The sequence below is a fragment of the Vipera berus genome, assembly GCF_964194415.1.
Source record: "Vipera berus genome assembly, chromosome: 4".
NCBI lineage: Eukaryota > Metazoa > Chordata > Lepidosauria > Squamata > Viperidae > Vipera > Vipera berus.
The window spans coordinates 72278225-72303170 of NC_138206.1; the positions used below are offsets into that span (position 1 = coordinate 72278225).

The following is a 24946-nucleotide window of genomic DNA, read 5'->3' on the forward strand; positions in this document are numbered from 1 at the left end:
TATATTTGTATCAGTATATCTTTGTAACCACTACCCAGAAGATAGTGACTGACTGCAAGAGCTACTAAGATATAAAGCTGGACCTACTGAGCTTCAACCTAATATTTTCTTTCCCATTGTGGCATTATGTGCATAAGAATTAAAAAAAGTAATTTAAAAAAAAATTCCTTTTTTGGTGCCTAGTACACGGCTTTGCTCTTTTCAGCCCACAGGTGGTACTCCATGGAAGAGCTTGAATAATGAGTTAAATACCTCTATCTCATCTCATTAAATTAAAATCACCCTGAATTACCCCATTCCTTTCCAGTTCAGGCTTCACAGGCCTTTTTTTCCTATACCATAAGGGTGTTGTTTGGTTGTGCAGAGATCACATTCCACACCAATTTTATTCTTAAAATCTATGAATATTTAAAACTATGTGTATTAGTAGTCTTTCTGGGATGTTTCCAAAGAATGATTTCGGGTGTCTTGAAGTATCACCTTTAACTTTAAAAATTTAGAAGGAAACAGAAAATATTGATATTTACTATGAGACAGCAACTGCAATAATCAGTCTGATGAGTTCAGTTCTGGTTTTATCTAACAGAAAGAGTAACGTATATAACTTTGAAAAAAATATCTTTGTTAAACTGTTACATGTAGAAAAACAAATTCTACTGAAATAAATGAAACATCCTAAATAAAATTGTCCTCATCGTATTAGGTGCCAACTCCAGATTGCTTTATATTTATCTCTTCTAGGAGACAGAACTATACATGCAAACAGATACTCTCTGTATTTCCTAAGCCTACTTAAAAGCTGAAATGATAGTAATTTAGTCCTATTACATGCACGGTGCTGAATAGCTCTGAGAAATGGAATAGCTGAAGATTGTCTTATATACATAATTTCTTGACAAACTGCTGATTGATATAATTAACATCTGGGTGAGCAGTATGTACACATAGCTGGATCAGAAATTATGTGTTAGGCTTCAAGTATAAAAATGCTAATAGACGCTACTTAGAATATTTTTCTGTACAGAATATTGACTGAAAAATGAATGAAATTGATGTTTGATTTTTTTTATCTGGATCAAAATGTGTTTTATTTGCTAGCATGTTGTGTGATTCAATTGATTTGTAAACTATAGTTTATAGATCAGCAAATACAGGCAATTCTGGTTTATTCTATAAAACACAGGTAAACAAAACTTGGTTACATATCAAAGTATGATCAGCAATGGGCAGCATTGTAATGATTGTTTTAATCTGGAGTTCTAGTAAACACATATAGTGGTAGAATCCAATTCTCACGAGTACTTTAATAATAGAAGAGCAATTAGCCATATGATTATCCAATTCAATCATAAAATCCTTGGGACAGTCCCTCATGTTGAACCTAAGCTTTGTTCCAAGGATGCAAGAGGAAAATTAGGTTGTCATCCTGAGCTGTCTGGAGAAAACACAGACTAAAAAAACAGATAAAGAAACCTGATTTTAAGTCCATAAGCACAAGTTGTACCACAAATGTCCCTAGCTCTCTTGAATCTAATCAATACTGTAATTCCATAATATATTAACTGTCATGGTCTGTGGTTTCAGAAATTCATATGACCCCAAAGCTCTACACAGGAAAAAACCTCCAGGAGACCCCCCCAAATCTGTTGCTATATCTCTTTCATCATCGGCAAAAGATTAATTCCAAATTAGTACCCCACTTTTCTTACCTTGCAGAAGAGAGGAGACAAAAATCAGTCAGGGAATTTTTTTAGGAATGTATTCACCCTCTCTAAGGAAGCATGGCCAACTATTGTATGGTCTTTGTCAACCTACATATGGCTTTAGCTCTTTGCTGGGTGAATCAACATATCTTTATAGAAGAGGCGAGAAATTTGAGTGTTTAGAACTAAAATTCACAGCAGCCTCAGCCTGCATGGTCATTCTGTGTTTCCACACCAATTGTTATGGCCCAGTATTGCAATGCCACATGCTTTTCAAGATAATTTTGAGCAACTGCTTCAAGCATTGTCAAAAGAGCCAGGGATAAAATAATATGAAAATATGGCTGCAAAACAAGACAGAACTTGCTGCCTAGAAAAAACAGTGGGGAAAAACTCTTTTGACATCCCACACTTTTGCATTTTTACCTGTTCTATATCATCTTTTGAAAGGGATCCAAATCAGGAAGACAGGTTCTCTATCTAAAGGGCAATGACTTTCTGTAACTCAGGTTTACTTCAAGCCTGTTTTGATATTGTGGAAAGGTTGTGTTTCTTTCAAGCATGAGAAGGATCTGGATACAATTTTGTTTTATAGATGTTTCTGAAATTTTGCAGCGTTAAACACCTGTAAATTGTATTTTATTGTTGAATTTTGGGTCTGTATTAATGTTTGCAAGAGATATTTCAGGACTTTTAAAAAATCAAAACGCAACAAAAGAAACTGTAACATAACAGATGCATCAGGCAAACAATGTGAACAAAAGATTTATTGTGTCTTTGTGTTGATAGGAGTTTATGTGTGGCTGATTTCTAATAAATTAATAGTCTCTGAAGTGTAAAATGTATTTTACTATTAAAATTATATTTCAAATATTAAATAGTGTTATATACACCATGATTCTATTTTCTAATTGTAATGGTAAATGGTGTGGTTTCCAAGTATAAACCTGGAAAGTAAAAGGAAGTAATTCATTTAGGATTGCAATTATTAGTTGTTAAGAGTAAGCAACTGTCGATTTGACTGAAAAAGCCAAACTCCAAATGCTGCTTTTATATAGTGTATATCTATGTTCATATGCTGTTTTTCACATGAATGAAACAGGATATAAACGGCCTAAAATCTATCTATCTATCTATCTATCTATCTATCTATCTATCTATCTATCTATCTATCTATCTATCTATCTATCTCACTTATCTTTTTCATATAAAATAACAAAATATATATAGAGAGCCATGTTTGTTAATTTTAGTTTTTACAAAGTAAATAAAAGAGTTTTTGTATGGCTTTGCAGAGATAGATTATGAAGTGACTTCTGTTTATTTATTTAAAAGTGTTGTAAGAGAATGTGTTAGTGTGCTTACAATAGTGGCCATGGTGATTGAATGACAAAAGTTTGATGCTAGAGTTACTTAAACTCCTTCCACTCACTGCTTTGGCAGCCTTTAGAAGAGAAATGTAATTGATTACAACCTCATCTACTTTTGCTATAATCTCCTCCTGCTGTGCTTCAGAGTTCATGATTTTAACTAAACGCATGCAGGCTTCTGTTAAGCAACAGAGAACTTGAAAGGTTGAAGTCATTGCTACAAGCATTTTCTCTGGGCTTTTTTTCAGCCATGGCCATTTTCCTGCAGGCACTTCCCAACTGTTGTGATTCTACAGATAACAGTTGTTTGTATTGAGAAAGTTTAAGGTCATATGTTTCTGGATGATCCCCCTTCTTCCCCACACTTGACCAAACCAAACTGAGTAGCTCATTGGCATCCTTTTGTGCTGCAAGAAATCCATCAGGCACTGTATAATTCTTTTTTCCCCCACGGCACTGAGTCTTGCAATTTGTGCATCAAAGGACATGTTGCTGAGATCTAGCTGACTTCTGCTTTTGCCTTCTTAACTTTCTCCTGCTTCTCTGAGGGCCTCTTGCAGTGGTGGGATTCAAATATGTGAACAACCAGTTCTCTGTGTAGATGCCGCTTCCGGAAGTCCATTCTGGGCCTGGGCAACAAAAAATTAGCTACCGGTTCTGCCGAACTGGTGTGAACTGGCTGAATCCCACCACCGGCCTCTTGTGTTCCTCATTCTCAGTGGAAGAAGCCTGAGTAGTTAATTCTTCTAATGTGCACTGTATCTCTGGTTGACAGAGGCAGGAGAGCTGAATGCTGCCTGCATATTCAATTTCATCATCGTCATCAGCATTCCACGTCGTTAGGAAACAAGAGCTAAAAGGGCTGCAGCAGTTGCTTGTGTCTCATTTTCGTAATGGTAATGTTCTGTATTACTTGGGCTCATTTTGGACAGCATTCAAGAAAAAAGATCTTCTACTGTTTATGCTGATGTTCCTGGAACTTTGGGAATAACTTTTGGATAGCTTTTTGCCCAGAGGAAGTCCACCTTTTTTCTAATTTTGAGTCAGATGTTTCAGGAATCTGTGAACATAATACATTGACAGCAGCTTTCCCCTTCCCAAGAAACATCTCAATGCCTCTAGTGTGAAGTGACACTGCTGCTGCACGGCAAAACCTTCTTCTGTAGCATTCTGAGGCTTCCTCCAATTGTATCATATGGCCATAAACTGACTGCTACCCCACCTGATAGGTTGACTTTGGGAACATCAAAAGAGTCTTGGTTTTGACTTGGCACCTTTGATTCTGAGTGAATACAGGATGATAGCAGGATGGAACCACATCTGGGCTGTCTAGGAAAAGCTGAAGGCATGCCTCCTTCTTTCATGCATAGGCTCTGTGAAAGCTACACTAGGGGTAGTAGAAGTACAGTGAGAGTTATTAAGAATCTTAAAACAATGTCTAAAAACTTCAGTCTTATGGTATTTGCTTTATTAAGGCTTAATAGTATGAATAAATATTATACCATAAGCATAATAATAATAATTCAGTTATATTTCTTTTGGAAGAGCATTAGAAAAATCCAAACTGTTAAATCAGGCTTGCTGTTTAGTATAAGATAGGCATAATATAAAAACTGGGCTTCTTCTTGACTTTGGAATTTGAATAGTATTCTATGTGGTATTTTAACCCCTTGCTCCCCTCTCAATAAATGCAGCTTTACTCAACACAAGATTTCTCATTCTTGATACTATACAAGCAAATAATATCAGGAAAGAGGTTTTTTTACTTTTGTGTTCAATTTCTCAGCTCCTCAGAGGCAACAAAATTATAGTTATTTGAAATACAATGCTGAAGACCAAAGACTTTTGATCTTACTCAGGAAATAAATTCTTAAATTCTAATAACTAAATGGACTCTCATCGGGATAATATTAGGCAGGCAGTAGGTTGCAGGTTACTTACAGCTGCTTTGGTGTGGACCTTCTCACAACACTATCCAAATTAGGGGTCCTTGATGCTCTCTGAGCTTGCTTGTTTTCTTGCAGACATTTCATTACCCTAGCATCATCCATTTTGTTGGAATGTGTTGTATAGATGCTCCATTTCCAACACAGAACAGCAGAAAAAGGAAATGGAGCATCTATACAACACATTCCAACAAAACAGATACCCATGCAACTTCATCAAAAAGTCCCTGACAACTCAACCCAATACAGCACAACCAACATAAAGCTTAAAAAGAATTACACTGCTGTACATCAAGAATATCTCAGAAACCGCAAATAGTCTACTACAACCACATGGAATCAGCACAGCACATAAGTCAAGTAAAGCCCTTCAAAACATCCTAAGTAAACCCAAAGACCCAGCAACCCCAGAAAAAAACAAACAGGAGTCATCTACAAAATACAGTGTAAGAACTGCAACAACCACTATGTAAGACAAACAGGCAGAAGACTGGCAGAACGCATCCATGAACACCAACTGGCAGTTAAAAGGCATGATGAAAATTCTAAATTTCACAACATATAGACAGATTTAACCATAGTTTCAATTGGGAACATGTGACATTCCTAGACCAGGCCAAATCCAACAATGCCAGGGAATTTCTAGAAGCCTGGCACTCTGACAAATCAGCTATCAATAGATACATAGACATTAATAACATCTATAGATTATGCAAAAAAACCTGATTTCAAAACATAAAGATATCTGTACAACACTCCAGAAATTTAATCTATCAGGTATTACAAGCAGAAATTTGCAAAGTTGATGCATGTATACAGTATGCCAAGACACTACTTTTCTAAAAATAAAATGTTTGTTTATCAGCAAAAAATATATATGCAAAAGACACAATCAACCAGCCCAAAGGAGAAAAACACTCCAGCACCTCTCCATCAGTAATCAGCACTCAGACCAGCATAGATTAACTCCAAGATCACCTTCAGACCAACAATCAAATAAGCAATAACCTAATCACTGCCACAGAGCCATTAGTAAACAGCCCAAAGAATCCCTAAGACTGCCCCCACCCACCCAGACAGGCAAGACATCAGAATATAAAATGACAGCAAACAGCACTCCTTACTAGAACTGATGATGTTACCTAGTTAGGCTAATAAAATGTCTGCAAGAAAACAAGCAAGCTCAGAGAGCACCAAGGACCCCCTCATTTCAATCCTGAACTACAAATATTCTCCTTCATTGGTACTATCCAAATTAATTGGAAAACGCTGAAATTTGGTGTAATTTTTTCCAGCTCATCTGATTTTCTAAAATCAAACCCACCACTTTCAAAAATGTACTGAAGGGCCACATATATCAGCCTCATCCCTCTGTTTATTATTCTGCACCCGTAAGTCTTGAAAAAATATGCACCTCTAAGCTATAAAGAGCTTTCCCAACCCTCTAGAATATCTCTGAGTGATGTAAATATGATCAAGGTAGTGGTAGCAGTTGCCTTGGGGTATACAGGCAGTGGGTGCCAGTTGTTTTTCAATTAAAAAATATCACTGCTAATAAATCATAGGTATGCATTCAGATTTGCAGAAAGGTGCCATGTTAATTTTTGAATTATCAAAGGTTATGTCACCTGTCAGTTGAGGATTAACTAAAAACACAATTTGACTCAGGGTGCCTCAACTTTTACATGTAACCATATGAATTCAGGGTCAACTTCATTTGGCTTTAATTATTCTTTTGTAAATCAGATAGGTTGCTCAATAGAGGAGTGGGTCAACCCATTTAGTGTGTTGTTTCAAGAGGCCAGTTTTTCCTATATGTACGGTGGATACTTTTGAAGCAGCACCACAGTGTTCACTACACTGGGATATACTTTCGGTGAAAAGAATGTATTTTCTTTCTCCTTTTACCACTGCTTATGAGCCCATTTATCCTACGTATGAATCTGCCATTCAGATTTGGTGAGCTATTATGACCTATGGGAATAATTTTTGCCAAATCATGCATAGAATCCATAGCTTTGCCAATATAAAACCAGTCCTTTCCAACTGTTCCCAGATAATTTCTATATATGTAGACTTGTTCCTTTAAATACAATCTGGTATTTATGAAAAGCTGCTTCTTCAATAATAGAATTTTAACAGCTTCATTTTTATTACTATAATACTATAATTACTATAATTTTAAAAAGTTTGTGTTTAGAAATGTGCCTTATTTCATCCACTAGAATTCAGGGCAGTTTCAAGGCATTTGAGTAGCTACAGTTCCTTTTTTATCTTTAATAAAATTGATTCCAAAATGATACTTTGGCCATTTCTTCTACCTGCTCCAATAAGGGGGAATGGCTAGCCATATAATTCTATTGTTTGTTCCCTTAGATGGTCACTGAATGTATGTTAAAGATTATCTTAAAATTTTATCTATTTACAGTAATATATTAGAAAATTGTTTTAAAATGTTTACTTTGCATTTATTGTTTCAAGTCTGTTTAATATTTTTCTCTTCAAAGTTCCAGTACCTCATCCCATCCAATGTAAAGACTGAAGTACATTTTTAAAAATTGCAGGTAGTCCTTAACTTATGATCACAATTGAGCCCAAAATTTCTGTTGTTAAGCGAGACATTTGTTAAGTGAGTTTTGCCCCATTTTACAACCTTTCTTACTACAGTTAAGTAAATCATTACAGCTTTTAAGTTAAAAACAAGATTGTTAAGTGAATCTGGCTTTCCCAATGACTTTGTTTATGAGATGGTTGCAAAAGGTGATCACATGACCATGGGACACTGCAGCCATCATAAATATGAAACAGTTGCCAAGTATTTGAATTATGATCATGTTACCATGGGATGCTGCAATGGTCATGTGAAAAATTGTCATGTCACTTTTTTCAGTGCTATTGTAGCTTTGAACAACATTAAATGAACTGCCGTAAGTCAAAGACTACCTGCACTACATATGAAATAATCTTAATAACGTTTTAATGGGGATACAGGTAGACCTTGTTTAGTAACTGACATGTTTCAGTGACTGTTCAGTTCCAACAGCACTGAATAGTAACTTTACAATCAGGCCTCACATTTATGACTAGCAGCATCCCTGCAGTCATGATTGCTATTGGCATGCTTTAAAACTTGCTTCCAACAAGCAGAGTCAATGGAAAAGCCAGCAGTAAAATCACAAGTTGCAGTCATGTGATGTTTCACTTAATGACCAAATGGGAAATAATATATTAAATCCATTATGGTCACATGATGTTTCACTTAGCAATGTCACCTAATTACGAAGGTGAGATCCCAACTGTGGTCGTTAAACGAGGACTACTTATATTCCAGTTTACTTCAGTAGTTTTGATACTGTATTTGTTTTATATGCATACTTAGATTAATGGCTTCATGTTACCATACCTGTAGTTTCTTTAATCTTGGGAACCCTGTGACATCCATCTTTTAAAGTCCCAAATAAAGGATCAGCAGAATTAGCTGCAGAATGCATAGCAGGCACAACCATTCTGTGGCACACAGTTTCAGACTGTTGATGCAGCTCCTTATATGTTGTTCCATGGTTGGAATATATGGCAGCTCTGTCTTCTACTGGAATATAGCTTTTTCCTGTCATATCAGGCATAATGTGCTTAACATCAGAGGTACAAAGAGGAGATTCAACTGGAGTTCCACATGTACTGCTGCCTGTACTACATCCTGCATCCACTGAAGAGCACTGTGAGTTTTGCAGGGAAAAGTGGCCTTTACTCTGCAAAGAGGACATACGTTTAGCTAAGTGATACTTACACAATCCAGTCATACTGTGTTCAACATCTGGAAGTTTCGAAAGAGGATCATCTGCAGATAAATTAGTATCTTCAGAATCCTTTCGGTCTTTGGATAAAGACAGAGTAGTTGTACCAGACACAAAATGTTCATCTAGCTCACACCCTAAGACACTACTGTGGTCAATCTCAGAATGCATTTCATCTTTACAGTTCATATCTGCTTTCCCAAGACTGGAAAATCTGGGAACTGTCTTTCCGTTCGTTGTTTCTGGGTCTGTTTTCTCTACTGTCCCTTCATCTAAAACAGCATACCGTCTTTGATTGTCCTTGTGAAAGGCAGTTCTCTCTGCATTTAAAGTGCCTGCTTGTTCATCCTCCCTTGAGGACAGACTTTTACCCTTTTGCTCATTGGTTTCTGTTTTTTTGGCTCCCTGTTGCTTTTTCATAAGAGTGCTGCCATCAAGAATAGCTTTTCCTTCCCCATAAATCACCTTATTTTTACGTTTAGTAGTGCAAGAATATATTGCAGACCCCATGTGCAGCTTGCTAAAATAATCAGTAACAGATTTTGTTTCCATAGTTTCTGGTTCCATCTCCATGCTGTCTGAATGAAGAATCTGCTTTGAAGGCACAACTTTTGACTGGAGCTCTGGAGCTTGTTGATTAGCTGACAAATGTACAGATTTCATTAGCAGCCCTCCTGCCTGATTCTTGGTAATAGAGAATTCAGCCTGTGATTCCACCAGTGGTTGGTAACCTTCATTAGTAGGTAAAAACATTCGTGTGGAATTTTCAGTCAGTTTCTGTGCAGTGGTCAGTTCAGAATTTTCAGTCATTTCGGAAGAGTTAGTCTCATTGCCAGAATCTGATGATGATTCAGGACTATATGCTCTCAAGATGGCTACACCTGTATGCCACAAAACACAAGAGCTAATTAATGAAATCATATCAGGCACTTCAATATATTGGTAAGAATAAAGGGCTTATAAGCTTAAAATTGTTCTGAAATATTGAATCACATACTGCATTGATTCCATGTAAGGCAACTTAATGTAATGGTAGTTCTATTACATGGTATCTATAGGTGATGATCAAAAAGTAACAACACAATAACAAAATGTTTTCAAAAGAGCTAATTCTGAAAAGCCTAAATGGGGAAAGGGATGAAATGATATGATTTCTTTCAATGAATAAAGGTAACAGTGGTGAAAGAACCTGAATTTTCATTCATCTGGTGTTCCTTAGAAGCAGATAAGGCCTTCAGGGCTTGAAGCGTAGATACTACATCTTCCATTCCTTTTTCACATTTGTCTTCAGGATTAGTAGGGACAGCATCAATAAGTGACACTGGAATATCAGTACTTCCAACATTATTAGTTTCCTCCTTGTCTGCTTTGTACTGTGCTGTGTGACTCTGAGAATCTTCCTCATCAGAGCTATCCCTGAATCCTGGTGGAGGAGCAGCAATGGCCATATTTAGAGAATGCAACAGAAAGTCATCTTCATTATCATCACCTTCTGGAGGTGGGAGGGATGTTAAGTCTATGATATCATCACTAGAACCTGAAAAGCTGAGAAGAGCAGACCTCTCAATTTCTCCAACCATAATGTCTTCCTCACAGCTGACATCATCTTCCTCTTCAGCATCATCTGTATTCTCTGCATAGCAAATATCATGCAGCAGAGGCTCTTCTATTCCTTCAGCACCTTCAAACATTTTGTCATCATGTAAGCCTGCATAAACAGAATTAGCAGCAAAATGAAAACTTTCAGCATCTGGGGACAACTCCAAACTCTTAATGTCATTGGCATGACTTATATAAAGGGAGGTCTGTTTATCTAGTGCTTCTGGACTTTCATCCAATAATCTTTCATAGCCAAGAGTTTGAGGATTCACACCATGTAAATCATGATCTCCAAAAATAAAAGATACTTTTGCAGCTCTTGGAGATCCTTGAATTTTCATACTTGATTCCAATCCTCCAGAAAAGGACAGCATGGGTTGCTGGTTTGAATTTTCATTATCTTCTACTTCTGCAAAGTCATTTTGTTTAGCCAGCTGTTGATCAAGTCCAGTTGAATTATAAACATTCTCTATGTACAGATGTCTATGTTCTTGTGAACATATAGCGCTATCAGTTTTTTGTTTATTATCAGCAAACATATGGGCTTCCTGCTCTGCTGCTGAGAATGTAGTCATTTTGGTTACACAGTTCCACTCAGATCCATGATGATTAAATTTCCCTTTAGTTTCAATCCCTAAAAGAATGGTATGAGGTGAAAAAAGTGAGTTATCAAAATAGATTATGCAGTATTTGAATATTTCAGATTAAATTATTTGTAATTCCTAAACATTAACTCTTTGAAGTTCATCCTGTTTATATGACCTTGAATATACTTCTAAAACCTATCCATTCTGAGCTGCTCTTGATGAGTTCTTTCTATGTCATGGAAATACCCACAGTGAATTTTATAAGGATTTACAATAAAAATAAATAAGCAAAACTATTTTAACTGCCTACTCTAAAAAAGTACCATGAGCAATTCTATTTGGACACAAGCAGATAGGAAAGCTAACATGAATCAGAAGTTCAGGTTCAAGAATATCAGTTTTAATTTAGAAATCACATTTGTAAAACTAAATGCTTTGCTATCAAAGATCTCCAATGAATGAAATAGAAGCATTGTTCACTACACTGTAATATTAATTACCTGTTTCACAGGTCCCACAGTTTTTCTTGTTGGCCATGTTAAATATTGATCGCCTGGAATCAACTAGGAGTCTATAGTATCCAGCTGTTAAGCATGCAAGATTCATGGCATCTGATGATTCCATCAGCAATGTGATTGGCTATGCATTAAAAAAAACATATTATCAGAAAGCAACTAAAATGCAGTAGATTTTGGAAATAAAACAAAGAATTAAATATATGTTAATATACAGATAGTTTAATTATATTTATACTTACATAATGATCTTAAACATTTATCATGATATTCAATGGATTTCCATGAATTTGTCAGATATACATAGGGGAAATAACTTTTTATAGTAATATCTTCTCTGGCATATGCAATAAATTGCAGAAATCATAACAATGAAACATTGCCATTAAATATTACTATACTGTTCAAAAATTGTTTACAAACATACTAAGAATTGCAATAAAATAATTGGAGGGATTCAATTATCCCTCCAATAATAATATTTCACATTATCAAGAAAAATATGAAAGAGACCATTATCTCTGGTGTAATCATCTCTGAAGAATTATTTAGACCTGTTTGAAACTGGTTCTATGTTATAGTATAGCTGAATTGTGGGATCACACAAATATGGAAGTGTTTGCCCTAGCTTCCTACTTGGTAGGTTGTATCTTATGATCAACACTTACACTTCCACTAACACAAAGCAGTGGCAATAGAAGCTGCAGAAATGGTCTAGACAGAATACACAAGTGTTCTGAAATAGACAGCTGAAATGATAAGTCATTTAACTTTTGGGAAAGAACTCTATGTGTGAATAAAACAGCTATCTCTTTTAACAGACCTGTATGGGGTCAACATTGTTCTCTCCTAACTGACTGAGCCATTCTGATAGCATCTGTCAGATCCCCTCAAACTTTATTGCCATTTGTTGGGAGGGGGGAGGTCTTGTGGGCTCCAGGATGTATTTCCTTTACCTTTTCTTTTCACCTTTGATGTATCTCTCTGAGTGTGAAACAGGAGGGGGGAGATGAATGTGCCTGGGGCCATCTGCCTTATCTTTACTACGCTGGAAAGAGACTGGGAAGAAACTGCAATGCCTGAGAACTGTGCCTTATTGCTCCAGTTCCCATAACAATTTCACACTTTTGGATCACCTGAAGTCAAACTGGAGAGTTGGGTACCGGGGAGGGGTTTGAAAGGGGAGTTTTAATGTAACGCTTTGCGTGGGAATTATTCAGATCTTGCCTTGCCTTTCTGCTTTCACTATCTCTCAATAAAAGTTCCTTTTGAAACAATGCCAGTTTTAAGAGTTCTGCTTTCTTGGGAGTACTAGCTTAGGCAGGACCTTTCAGCATCTTTTTTGAAAGTTGAATGAGAAAAAAATACTGAGTTGTCATCATTATAAGTTATTAGTTAGCTGGCATAAGGATTCAGTCAGGTTTCCTTTAAAATATTTTTGAAATCATGTAAAGCAAAAATAATAATTACTTTTTGATTCAGTGCCATCAACATCGTAATAAAAACATCAAATGAAGAACAAATTAGTCATTTCTGTTTTGCTTGAAAGGAGTAAGGCAGTATACAAAATTATAAGAGCTACTATTTAATACCGCTATATTTCATTAAAGCAATACAAGGAAAATCAGTGCATGTTAAGAAAATGTTGTGAATAAATCTTAGCTTGATTCTAAACAGAACCATGAATTTTAGTTCAAAATAAATAAAAGATTGTGACTGAATTTTCCAAGATAGTTATCATTTCCAAAATTATATTTCAACTCATTCTTCAAATATTTTCAAAATCTCCAAATACTTTCAAATCTCAACATTATTCCTATTTGGATTTTTTATGAATAAACTTTTGTTCTTTATTTCTTTCACAATAGCATTAGAATACCAAATCTGAAAATAAGATTAAGAAGTAAAGAGAACAAATATTTTACTTAAAATATTAAGTGAATTTGTCACAGTAATTTTATTTCAAAATAAAACTTTAAAAACATTTTTCCAGTTTTCTAATGCCCATGCATTATTGCAATATAATAGAATTAATTCTAAATTCCTAATTCAATATAGAATTCTAAAGCTGAATTAAATGGATCACCAAAATTGAATAACTGATTTTTTTATTTAATATTCTTACAATAAACAGCTCTTTGTTGTTGTTAATATTAATCAATGATCAACTTACTTTTACATCTAACACATGAAGCTCAACTCTGACAATAGCTTGATCTTCTGCAAACATTTCAATTCTGTTCACGTGGCTAAAATCTGCCAGGAGAGCTACAAGATTTGTTTTAGTGTTGATTACATGACTAATGCCATACCGTGGTCCCACTAATAAGGTGGCCTCAGAACGTTTTTCTCCCTGCTACAACACAGGAAATAAAAAGGACAGAACTTTATATAGTGCCATTATGCATATAAATCCAAAACAGCCTTATTTCACTGAATGTATCTCATTTAATTCCTAATATTAATAGGCTATAGATCAAAATGCTCCCTTCAGAAAGTATATTGAAGTCTTTATTAAATTTACATACTTGGCCTCGTGAAAAACAAGGCTAATATAAATGATATAATATTATGGAAAATAATATTAGATATTGTACAACTTGGTTCAATATTATTTATAATGCAATTATGTGATTATGCCATCATTATCAATTTTCAGTTTACTTGACAAAAACTAAAAAGTCAGGAGAAACAAGCCCACCATTAATGTTGCCTTGAATACCCGTCCTCCATATAGTCGCAGGTCACTGAGAAACTTGAGATAGTGAACTTTGGCTTGCAGAGCAGACAGCTGAGGGAAAAATTTTAAAAAAAATATTCCAAAGATAAAACATAGGTCTGCTCATAGTTAATTATATGAATTAGATCTGGTTGTAGAGTCTAAGTCTAAAGGTCCATTTATAAGAAGGTTTTTTTGGGGCATCGTGGTCATTTTTAGATTTTGGAATTTCCTGGCACTTTTCACCAATAGAAAATATTCCCCTTTTGTGTCTCTGGTTGATACTTATAAGTCCAAAACGCTTCAGCAAATCTTGCACAAAGTAGGCCAAGTTTTTAGAATCTTTGGAATTCTATGGTTGTGTTAATAAGAAGTCAAAGGCAAATATATCTGAACTGAACTCTTTCTCCTAATCATAAACCAAAAAAATGCAGATCATACCATCACTTTCCTCCCCCATGATTTATCCCTCCCCAAACCCAATAATTAGCCAAGCAATAGCAGGCTTGGTTGGAAGCATTCCCTAAAACTAGGGAAGCTGTTGTAGAATCCACCAGCATCTTAATTTATCAGCATATCTCTTGATCCTTATGTGGCTTAAAGAGATTCTGAGGAAATGGAGAAAACAGTGGCTATAACCTCGAGCAAAATCTTTACAATGACCTTGGAGATCCACAACTCTAATAACATGAAAATGACCCGCAAAGGTTCAGTGAGAACTTTGCTTGATCATGCTGTTGCTAAAATCAGGAAGCCTTATGAAGAATTGACTTCCTCTATCTAATCTCAATTTCTGACAAGACATTGTCTAGATTTCTAGATTTGCATGCTTTGCAAATAATTCAGAAGAATTAACTCAGGTTGATTCTAGTATGAGCACAGCATCTCTCTAATTTTCATTAAAGTGACCTCCACTTTCTTCAGGGTGTATGGGCTGTTTCAGTGTGAATGCAGAAGGTACAATGTTTTTTTACAAATCATTTACAAATGTGCAAAACTAGTCTAAATTGTTTCAGAGAAAGAAAGCTAAATACATCCTTGCATCATACATTGCTCTGAAATGAAGGGAATTCAGGAGAGATTATCTCTATCTAGTGATGTCTTTTAATATATGAAGCATATTTCAGATATATCCAATATGATGTGAATATCAAGAAACCAGAGCCTACATCCTTTAATGTCAAAAATTAATAATTGAATCAGAATAGTTCACTTGACGGTATTAAAAAAAATCAAGGGGATTACATAATGAGAAAGATATATGGCACTGGAAGATTCCCTAGATAGACAATTTAAAACTGGAAAAGAATTTTCAAGCACTTTTGTTATGTAATGCAGAGCCAACTCAATCAAATCAAATGAACAGAAAAGTTATGTTCTTGTGACTAACAATTTCCAGTATTTTCAATATTAAAAATGATTTTGCTAAATTATTTTATCCATTCTTCTTTATAGTAAGCACTACTCATTGTAGATCCAGACAATCTCTAAAAAATAAGTTGGTCATTTTTTGTGTCTGAAAAATTTCTTTTAAATTCTTTCCTTTGCGAATGCTCTCTTTATTATGAAAATGTATTTCTATTAAGATGCAAATATATTACCTTTTTACCTGGAGGAACTAGATTTTGATTTGCTTTGACAAGGTGTGAAAGTGCTTTCTTTATGTTCTTTTCTTTCATGCTCTGCAGTACAGCAGATGGAATGAAAGTTTCAAGTCCCCATTCTTTTCTGCAATTTAAAACATATCCATAATTCATATTTCTATGAGAATTATCTATGTTTATAAGAACCCGTGCAATCTCAGAAAACAGTTATAAGGTCAAGCAAATATGGGTTGTTCATCTGTTCATGCTGTTAAAATCGTCAAAAATGTTCTTTGTTTTTTAAATTAAAAAGTTATTCTTCTAAATTTATAGTATATTCTATAAATTAGAATACACATATTATAGAATACAATGTAATATAAGAATATACTCTGTCTGGAGGCTAAAACATATAAAGAACAGTTGCTGGAATTGGGTATGTCTAGTTTAACAAAGAGAAGGACGAGGGGTGACATGATAGCAGTGTTCCAATATCTCAGGGGCTGCCACAAAGAAGAGGGAGTCAAGCTATTCTCCAAAGCACCTGAAGGCAGGACAAGAAGCAACAGATGGAAACTAATCAAGGAGAGAAGCAACCTAGAAGTAAGGAGAAATTTCCTGACAGTTAGAACAATTAATCAGTGGCACAATCTGCCTCCAGAAATTGTAAACGCTGTAAATTTTTAAGAGGAGACTGGACAACCATTTGTCTGAAATGGACTAGAAAACCTGCAAGGTCCCTTCCAACTCTATTATTATTATTATTATCATTATCATCATCATCATCATCATCATCATCATCATCATCATCATCATCATCTAATAGCTAAGGTGGCACAAACTTAAAAACTTAACGTGAAATAAACAGCAAAAAGCTAAATAAGATTTTGATCTAAAAAAGTTACAAATGAGGGTCCAGTTAAATTTAGAATATTTAGTTTTACTCTAATATTTTGGAATTAACTATAAAAATAGCTTCTCATGGGAAATAGATTTATTTTGCCTATCTGGTTCATAATAAAGATAACAACTTTATAATTTTAAATGGACACTAGAGGGGATTAAAAATTCTAAATAGAAGATAAAAAACAAGCCTGTTTTTGTGCTGATTAAATGTGACTTAAAAAAGCATAACATTGGAAATATTAAAACAGATCCTTGAAGATCTTTAGAAGTTAAAGAAAGGAATATAAAGGTGGTTTATTTGATCAAGATTCAAATAAGAGATTTATTTCTAAAGTTCTGACAATCCTGTATGGATTGTATGACACCAAGATTGAAATGTTGATGTTTTATAGATTTGTTTATAGATAAAGGATGGAATACCAATGCAAAGATATCTACTGATTAACCTTATGGGGATGAAGAGTTATTAAATTTGTCTAAACATGTGGTAGTAAAGGTTGGAAGTAACTTTTTAATACATTTCTTTTCTTTTTCTTTATCACATTTTTCCTTTTTCCTGCACTTTTTATTCTTTTTTATATATTTTTCTTTTTTAAAGTTTCCATTAGTTTTTACTACTGTAATTAAAATCTTCAACAAAAATTATATCCAAATAAAGCAATACTGTTTCAAGAGTCTATCAGCACACAGGTAAATTAAACAGTAAATAACAAATAATGTTGGTGAGGAAGTTCCAGTGTTATAACTTAAGTTGATTTGACAATCATCTCCAAATGTAAAATATGAGTTACAGTTTACTCAAATTCTCATATAAGCATAAACATTAAGAGGTTTTTTTTCAAATAAAGCCATTAAATTTTAAAGTGGAATCCATTTCAATCACTACAAATTTCATATAACTCTAATACATGTTATGAAGCTTGTATTCTATACTTACTCAATGTACTTCAGGGAGATTTTTTGAGTGTCTTTTGTGGTCACTGTTGCAATATACATTTGTAATGCTGCCAATCGCAGTGCAATATCATATTTTAGCTCAGGCCCAAACCTCTCCTGAACCACATCATTGCAGCTCTGTCAAAAAAACAGCAGAGGGAGCATCAAGCTTAAACACCTTTTTAGATACTGCATTATGACTATCTCTTCTCCAAAAGGCAAGCTCATAATGAACAGGAACTAACACTACCAGATGAACCATCCATAAATAACTAGGGTTAAAAGGACAAGTGTGGTATATTAAGTTGATAATTTGGAGTTACTTTTATTTTAGTGTTTACAGGGCCAAAAGCAACCTATTCCAAATCATACCCTTCCAGATTCACTGGAACTATAAACTCAGAAAATGTAGCAGATTAAAACAACAACAACAGTGAAATCTAGCTCTTCTGTATTTCAAAGTCATCAGCAGGGATGCTGAAATCCATTGTAATCAAAATATTAAAAAAAATTAACTGCAAGGAAACTTCAAGAAAAAGAACCATGCAAGTAACTTTATTAACATTTCATTATGCTATGTTCAACTCTGTAATATACCTGTACATAGAGATATTCAAAGGCAACCACATCCCGTCTTAAAAGATCAATAGGATCCTTTGGAACAAAACTGATTCTGAACAGGCATCTCATTTTATGGGAGCTTGGTCTTTGGGTCACCTAGAGAAATAAAATACTTTCATTACAATTCAGAGGACCTGACACTGTATTCTTTCTAAAATAATTCAGGAACCATTAGATGACTGAAGGGAAATTTAAAAGAAGACGTTAACTCCCAAACTGTGCAAAATAAACCATGAATTTTCTGTTTTTCTCCATGTCACTTTATAGTCAGTAGCCAAGGCAATGTTAATTAGAGTGTATTTAAAATTGCTTAGCCAATTCTAAGAAAAAGGATCTCAACATCAGAGACAGATATTGTTTACAGTATCAACCAAGAATGAAAACCTCCTAGAATGCATATGGGTCAATATAAAAGGAAAAAAGAATGACATTGCTATAAGCATATACTGCAGGCCACCCAACCAAACAGAAGAAATAGAACTTTTTGCTAATCAATTAACAAATATATGCAGGAAACATACCACAGTAGTAATGGGAGACTTTAACTACCCTGATATCAACTGGGAGATCGAACAGATTCCTAACCAACTTAGCTGACAACTTTGTCATCCAAAAGGAAGAGAGAACTAGAGGAAAAGCTATACTGGACCTAATTCTTACTAATAGAGAAGAAGAAGAAGATGTCGCCACAACCTTGAGCGAGAGTGACCATGTCATATTGGAATAGAATAGAATAGACCGAGAAGGGACCTTGGAGGTCTTCTAGTCCAGCCCCTGGCTCAAGCAGGAAAACCTATACCATCTCAGACAAGTGACTGTCCAGTCTCTTCTTAAAAACCTCCAGTGATGCAGTGCCCACGATTTCTGAAGATAAGCTGTTCCACTGGTTAATTGTCCTCACCATTAGAAAGTTTCTCCTTAATTCCAGGTTCTTCTCTCTTTGATCAGTTTCCAACCATTGTTCCTTGTCCTGCCCTCTGGTGCTTTAGAGAATAATTTGACCCCCTCTTCTTTGTGGCAGCCCCTCAATTTTTTCTAGTAAGCTAGAAAAGGTGGGATAGACAACACCACCTTCGGATGGATCTGTAGCGGGCTAACAAACTATACTCAGTGAGTAGTCCTCAATGGTACCACATCCACATGGAGAGAAGTAAGCAGTGGGGTACCACAGGACTCCATCTTAAACCCTGTACTCTTCAATATTTTCATGAATGACTTAGATGAGAGAATAGAAGGGGAACTCATCAAATTTGCAGATGACACTAAACTGGCAGGAATAGCCAACACCCGAGAAGACAAGCTCAGGATCCAAAAAGATCTTGACAAACTTGAACAATGGGCCCTATCCAACAAAATGAATTTTAATGCGGAGAAAAGCAAAGTTTTACATTTAGGCAGGAAAAATCAAAGGTACAAGTACAGATTATGTGAGACCTGGCTCAAAAACAGTAACTGTGAGAGCGACCTTGGAGTCCTAGTGGATGATCACTTGACTATGAGCCAGTACTGTGCAGCACCAGCCAAAAAAGCTAATACAATTCTTTTTTTTTATTAAAGAGTTTCACAAAAATTTTTTTACAATACATATCCCCAAAACCCACCCGCCCCAAACCACCGGCCTTCCCCCCCCACTTCCCAGAGCTGAATACAGGGTTATAGATATAATAATCATATTCTAACTAAGATTATCCATTATAAAATTAACCAAATTCATAATGTGCTTTAACTCCCCTTTAACATAGATACATTCAAATGATTAAAAACATAATAATAATAACTTAAACAAAAATATAATCAATACTAATACTAAAATTAATAACAATCTAAAATCTACTCATAAGCTAAATGGAACTTTTTAGTCCCATATTTATTCTGAATATAATCTATCCATCTCCTCCAAACTGAAAAATATCTTTCTTGCGAGTGATCCTTCAAATAAGCAGAAATCTTAGACATTTCTGCAAGATTCGATACCTTAAGTACCCATTCTTCTATAGTAGGCAAACTATCCTTCTTCCAATATTGTCCCACCAGTAACCGTGCTGCTGTTCAACATCAAATTGATTTCTTTAGTATCACAATCTACAACAATACCCAATAAAAACAATTGTGGAGAAAACCTTATCTTTCTCTTAAAAATCTTTTGAATGTTCCACCAAATTTTAATCCAAAAAGCTTTTATATTTCTACAAGTCCACCACATATGAAAATAAGTAGCATCTAAACTACCACATCTCCAGCATTTAGACTGTAGGTTATGGTACATGTTAGACAACTTTTTGGGATCCAAATGCCATCTATAAAACATTTTATAAAAAAATTCTCTTAAATTTTGAGCCTGAGTAAATTTAACATTTCTGACCCAGATTACCTCCCAAGTATCCAACGGAATTGGTTCCTGTATGTTTTGTGCCCACTTTATCATACAATCTTTAACTAATTCCGTTTCCGAGTCCAATTCAATTAAAACATTATATATCCTCTTTATATGCGAAAAGCTAATACAATTCCGGCTTGTATAAACAGAGGCATAGAATCAAGATCACACAAAGTATTAGTACTGCTTTATAAAACCATAGTGAGACCACATCTGGAATATTGCAACCAATTTTGGTCACCATACTACAAAAAAAGATGTTGAGACCTTGGAAAAAGTTCAGAGAAGACCAACTAAAATGACCAAAGGCCTGGAGACTAAAACATATGAAGAATGGCTGCAGGACATGGGTTTGGCTAGTCAAGAGGTAGAGAACCTTGGCTCTTTTATGACTTGTGGACTTTACTCAGAATTCCTGAACCAGATATGCTGACTCAGGAATTTTGGCAGTTGGTCCACAAGTCATAAAAGAGCCAAGGTTCCCTACCCCTGGGCTAATCTAAAGAAAAGAAGAAACATGATAGCAGTATTCCAGTATTAGAGCGGCTGCCACAAAGAAGAGGGTGTCAAACTATTCTCCAAAGCATCAGAGGAGCAAGACAAGAAACAATGGTTGGAAACTGACCAAAGAGAGAAGCAATCTACTGCTAAGCTTGTAAGCCGCCCTGAGTCTTCGGAGAAGGGCGGGATATAAATGGAATTAAAATAAAATAAATAAATAAATCTGGAATTAACGAGAAACTTCCTAACAGTGAGGACAATTAACCAGTGGAAGAGCTTGCCTTCAGAAATCATGGGCGCTCCATCACTGAAGGTTTTTAAGAAGAGACTGGACAGTCACTATCTGAGATGGTATAGGTTCTCCTGCTTCAGCAGGGGGCTGGTCCCTTCCAGCTCTATTCTCTTCTCTATTCTCTCTTCTCTTCTATTCTCTATAGAATACTTCTCTTCTATTCTCTATACTGGAATACTGCTATCATGTCTGTTAGAGATTAAACTTGATTTGGGTGACAATATTATATAATGGAGTAAAAGCACCTTTAAGGAGTTAAACGGCCTAAGGGTGTGGTTGTAATTATTCCACATAAAAGAGAGTTAGATGTTACACGTAGTTGCTCTTGTATATGTGTTTGATGTTAGTGTTTGGATACCTCTTGTTCTCTTGTTTGCTAACTTGATATTTATTCTTTCAAGAATCAACTGCTTGCTACAGTGTATATTGTTTTTGATATTGGTAAGCAGCTTTTGTATTTTGATACTATGTTTTTTATGGACTGACTTTTATGTGCATGATACTGGATTGATACTTGGACTATTTCTTACTGTGTTTCTTTTTGTTCTCTGAGTAAAAATAAGTTATAAAACTCGTGTTAGTGCATTACTGTTTGCCTAAAAGTCCCAGTACAACTTCCACTGTGTATTAATAATACTCTGTTAAACAAACCATTTTTTCAACAACATATTCTAACAATGGTTATGGGCCCAGATCCAGTGTGGTGCTGAGGACAGGCACAGTATTGTATTTATATTTCCTAACTGAGTTTTCAAATTCAGACAATGGCACAAGGACTATTCAATCCATTCTGCATTACCCGGCTTAATGGGTCAAACTACGTATCCTGGTCTACACAATGTAGTTTGCTATTACAAAATCAAGGTCTTTGGAAAATAGTCCATAATCCTCCTGATGTAACTGCCTGGGATCCAACTAATGAAGAAGATAACAAGAAGATTGTAGACTTCAATAAAGACAATGATAAGGCTTTATCTATCATTGGGCTAACATTAGGAGACCAACAGCTAGTCCATGTGCGTGGAGAAGAGTCTGCTGCTAAATGTTGGGCTAAGTTGAAAAAGATTTTTGTTCGGGACAGTGTTGGTGCTCATATAAATCTTACCAGAAAGCTATTTAGAGCTAGACTGGAAAAGAATGGCGATATGTTAGCTCACCTTAACTTTATAAAAGCAACTTTGTTGGAACTGCAAGAAAAAGAACTTATTTTCTCAGAACTTCACCAGGTTTACATCATTTTATCATCATTGGATGAGAGCTATGATGCCTTTGTATCGTCCTTGGAGGTTTTGTCCAAAGAAGACCTAACTGTTTCTTCAATAACTGGAAGGTTGTTGGAAGAATCAAGATGTCGTATGGAGAGAAAACAGTTGAGAGAGCCATTGCAACAAGAAATAAAGAAGACTGAATCTGCTTATATTTTAAGGAAATGCTTTAATTGTGGGTTAAAGGGACATATTGCTAAGTTTTGTCAGAATAGTAATTGTCAGAGAAAGGAAAGCCATAGAAAGAATAAAAAGCTGATTAATGTAGCTGTAGCTAATAGAACTACTAATAACCACAATTGGTGGGTGGTAGATAGTGGAGCTACACACTGTATTTCAAAAATAAAAAGGGATTTTGAGAATATAAGGTCTAGTAAAAAATATATTTCTATGGCTAATGGCTGGAGAGTCAAGGTCTCTGGAGAGGGTAAGGTTTACTGTTCATTTTTAAAACAAAATTTGGAAATGCTATATGTTCCCAGATGTGATTATAATCTATTATCAGTTAAGGCATTATTGGAAGCAGGTTTTAAAGTTACTTTCCAAGGGGAGGAATGTCTTATTCAAAAGAATGAAGTGAACTTAATAGCTAATATGAAAGACGGTTTGTTTGTAATTAGCAATGATCCTATTATAATGGCTACTACTTGTACAAATCAAAAACCACATGATGAATGTATTCATTTATTACATAGAAGATTGGGTCATGTGAATTTTAATACACTAAAAAGAACTGTAGCTTTGTCTAATGGGTTTAAGTTAAAGGCTTGTAAGAAATATCTGCAGTGTAACGTATGTGGTAGAGAAAAGAGCAGGGCAGCACCAGCTAATAGGTTAGATGGATTTAAAACCACAACTCCATTAGAACTGGTATTTATGGATTTGATAGGTCCTATGAAACCCAGTTTAGGGGGTGCTTGCTACATATTAAATATTCTAGACCATTATAGCAGATATGGGTTCTGTTATCTCCTTACGTCAAAATCTGAAACTATACAAACAATATCTAATTGGCTCAAGTTTGTACAAAGGAAAACTCAGTTAAATGTAAAAACCATAATAACAGACAATGGAACTGAGTTTGTTAATAAACAGTTCAATGAGCTGTTAGTTTCAGAGGGAATAGAGCATAGACGTACAGCTCCTTATAGACCTCAGCATAATGCATTTGTTGAACGGAGGGGCCAAACATTGCAAGCTATGATTAGATCTATGATTGAAGATTCTGGTTTACCTGATAGCTTATGGGGAGAAGCAGCAAAATGTGCTAATCATATTTTAAACAATGTGGTTAGTTCAGCTACAGGTAAAATTCCTTATACCTTATGGTATAAGAGAAAACCAAATCTTAGTTATATTCACACATTTGGGACACCTGCTTGGGTACATATTCCAAGTTCAATAAGAAATAAAGGAGAACATAGAGCTAAACAATTATTTTTTGTTGGCTATGAGTTAAACCATAAGTCTTATCGGTTCTGGGAGAAAGGTACTAAAAACATTTATTGTAGTTCTAGCGCTGTTTTTCAAGAACAGTCAGGCTGGGAAAGGGTAGAAGATATTGTATATATTCCTCAACAAGATTTAACTAACTCCTCAAATGAAAGTGATAAAGAAGAGGAGGAACCTGCTAGAGAGATCAAACAAGAACCACTGATAGTGGAGACAGGAGAGGAAGAAGATAATAATGTAAATGTACCTATAAGTCCAATAATTCTCAGAAGGTCTAACAGGGAAAGACGACAGCCTGATCGTTTCGAGGCAGGTTTAATTTGTCAAATAGACATTGAACCTTCTAATGTTGAAGAAATAAAAATGTATCCTGAGAATGAAAGAAAGAATTGGAAAGTAGCTATGGATAAAGAAATAAAGTCTTTGCAAGATCTTAATGTTTATCAAGAGGTTAAAATACCTAAAACAGAAAAGTTAATTGGATGTAAATGGGTTTTTAAACTGAAAGAAAGTGTTACAGGAGAGGTAATACATAAAGCAAGATTAGTTGCTCAAGGATTTGCACAGAATAATAGTGACTATGATGAAGTATTTTCCCCAACGTTAAGAGCTTCCACTCTTAGGGCTGCTTTAGTTTGGGCAGCAAATAAGAATTATAGTATAAAACATGTAGATATTGAAACTGCTTATTTGCATGCAACATTAAACCATGATATATATATGAAAGTTCCATCAGGAATAGAAAGTAAGGTAGGGTACTGTTGGAAACTGAATAAGAGT

General features: G+C 35.1%; 1 protein-coding gene and 1 pseudogene across 2 annotated transcripts in view; both read right to left on the bottom strand.

Moving 5' to 3' along the window:
• Positions 1-3023: 3023 nt before the first annotated feature.
• On the bottom strand, positions 3024-3996 carry LOC308667233 (FERM and PDZ domain-containing protein 3-like; annotated as a pseudogene). The gene is made up of 3 exons: positions 3987-3996; positions 3764-3837; positions 3024-3535 (listed from the first exon to the last, which is right to left on the bottom strand). The product of its transcript is annotated as an FERM and PDZ domain-containing protein 3-like (transcript).
• A 433-nt stretch (positions 3997-4429) lies between these two features.
• The window catches only part of FRMPD4 (FERM and PDZ domain containing 4), a gene marked incomplete at its 5' end in the record, with an annotated part of 287687 nt that continues 267170 nt past the window's right edge, over positions 4430-24946 (bottom strand). Inside the window, 9 exons of the mRNA XM_081326671.1 lie at positions 4430-4460; positions 8423-9694; positions 10003-11046; positions 11500-11638; positions 13688-13870; positions 14216-14305; positions 15835-15961; positions 17660-17796; positions 18256-18375. Of these exons, the coding sequence (XP_081182797.1) occupies positions 4456-4460; positions 8423-9694; positions 10003-11046; positions 11500-11638; positions 13688-13870; positions 14216-14305; positions 15835-15961; positions 17660-17796; positions 18256-18375 (3117 nt within the window). The 3' untranslated portion in view covers positions 4430-4455. The remainder of the gene's footprint in view (positions 4461-8422; positions 9695-10002; positions 11047-11499; positions 11639-13687; positions 13871-14215; positions 14306-15834; positions 15962-17659; positions 17797-18255; positions 18376-24946) is intronic.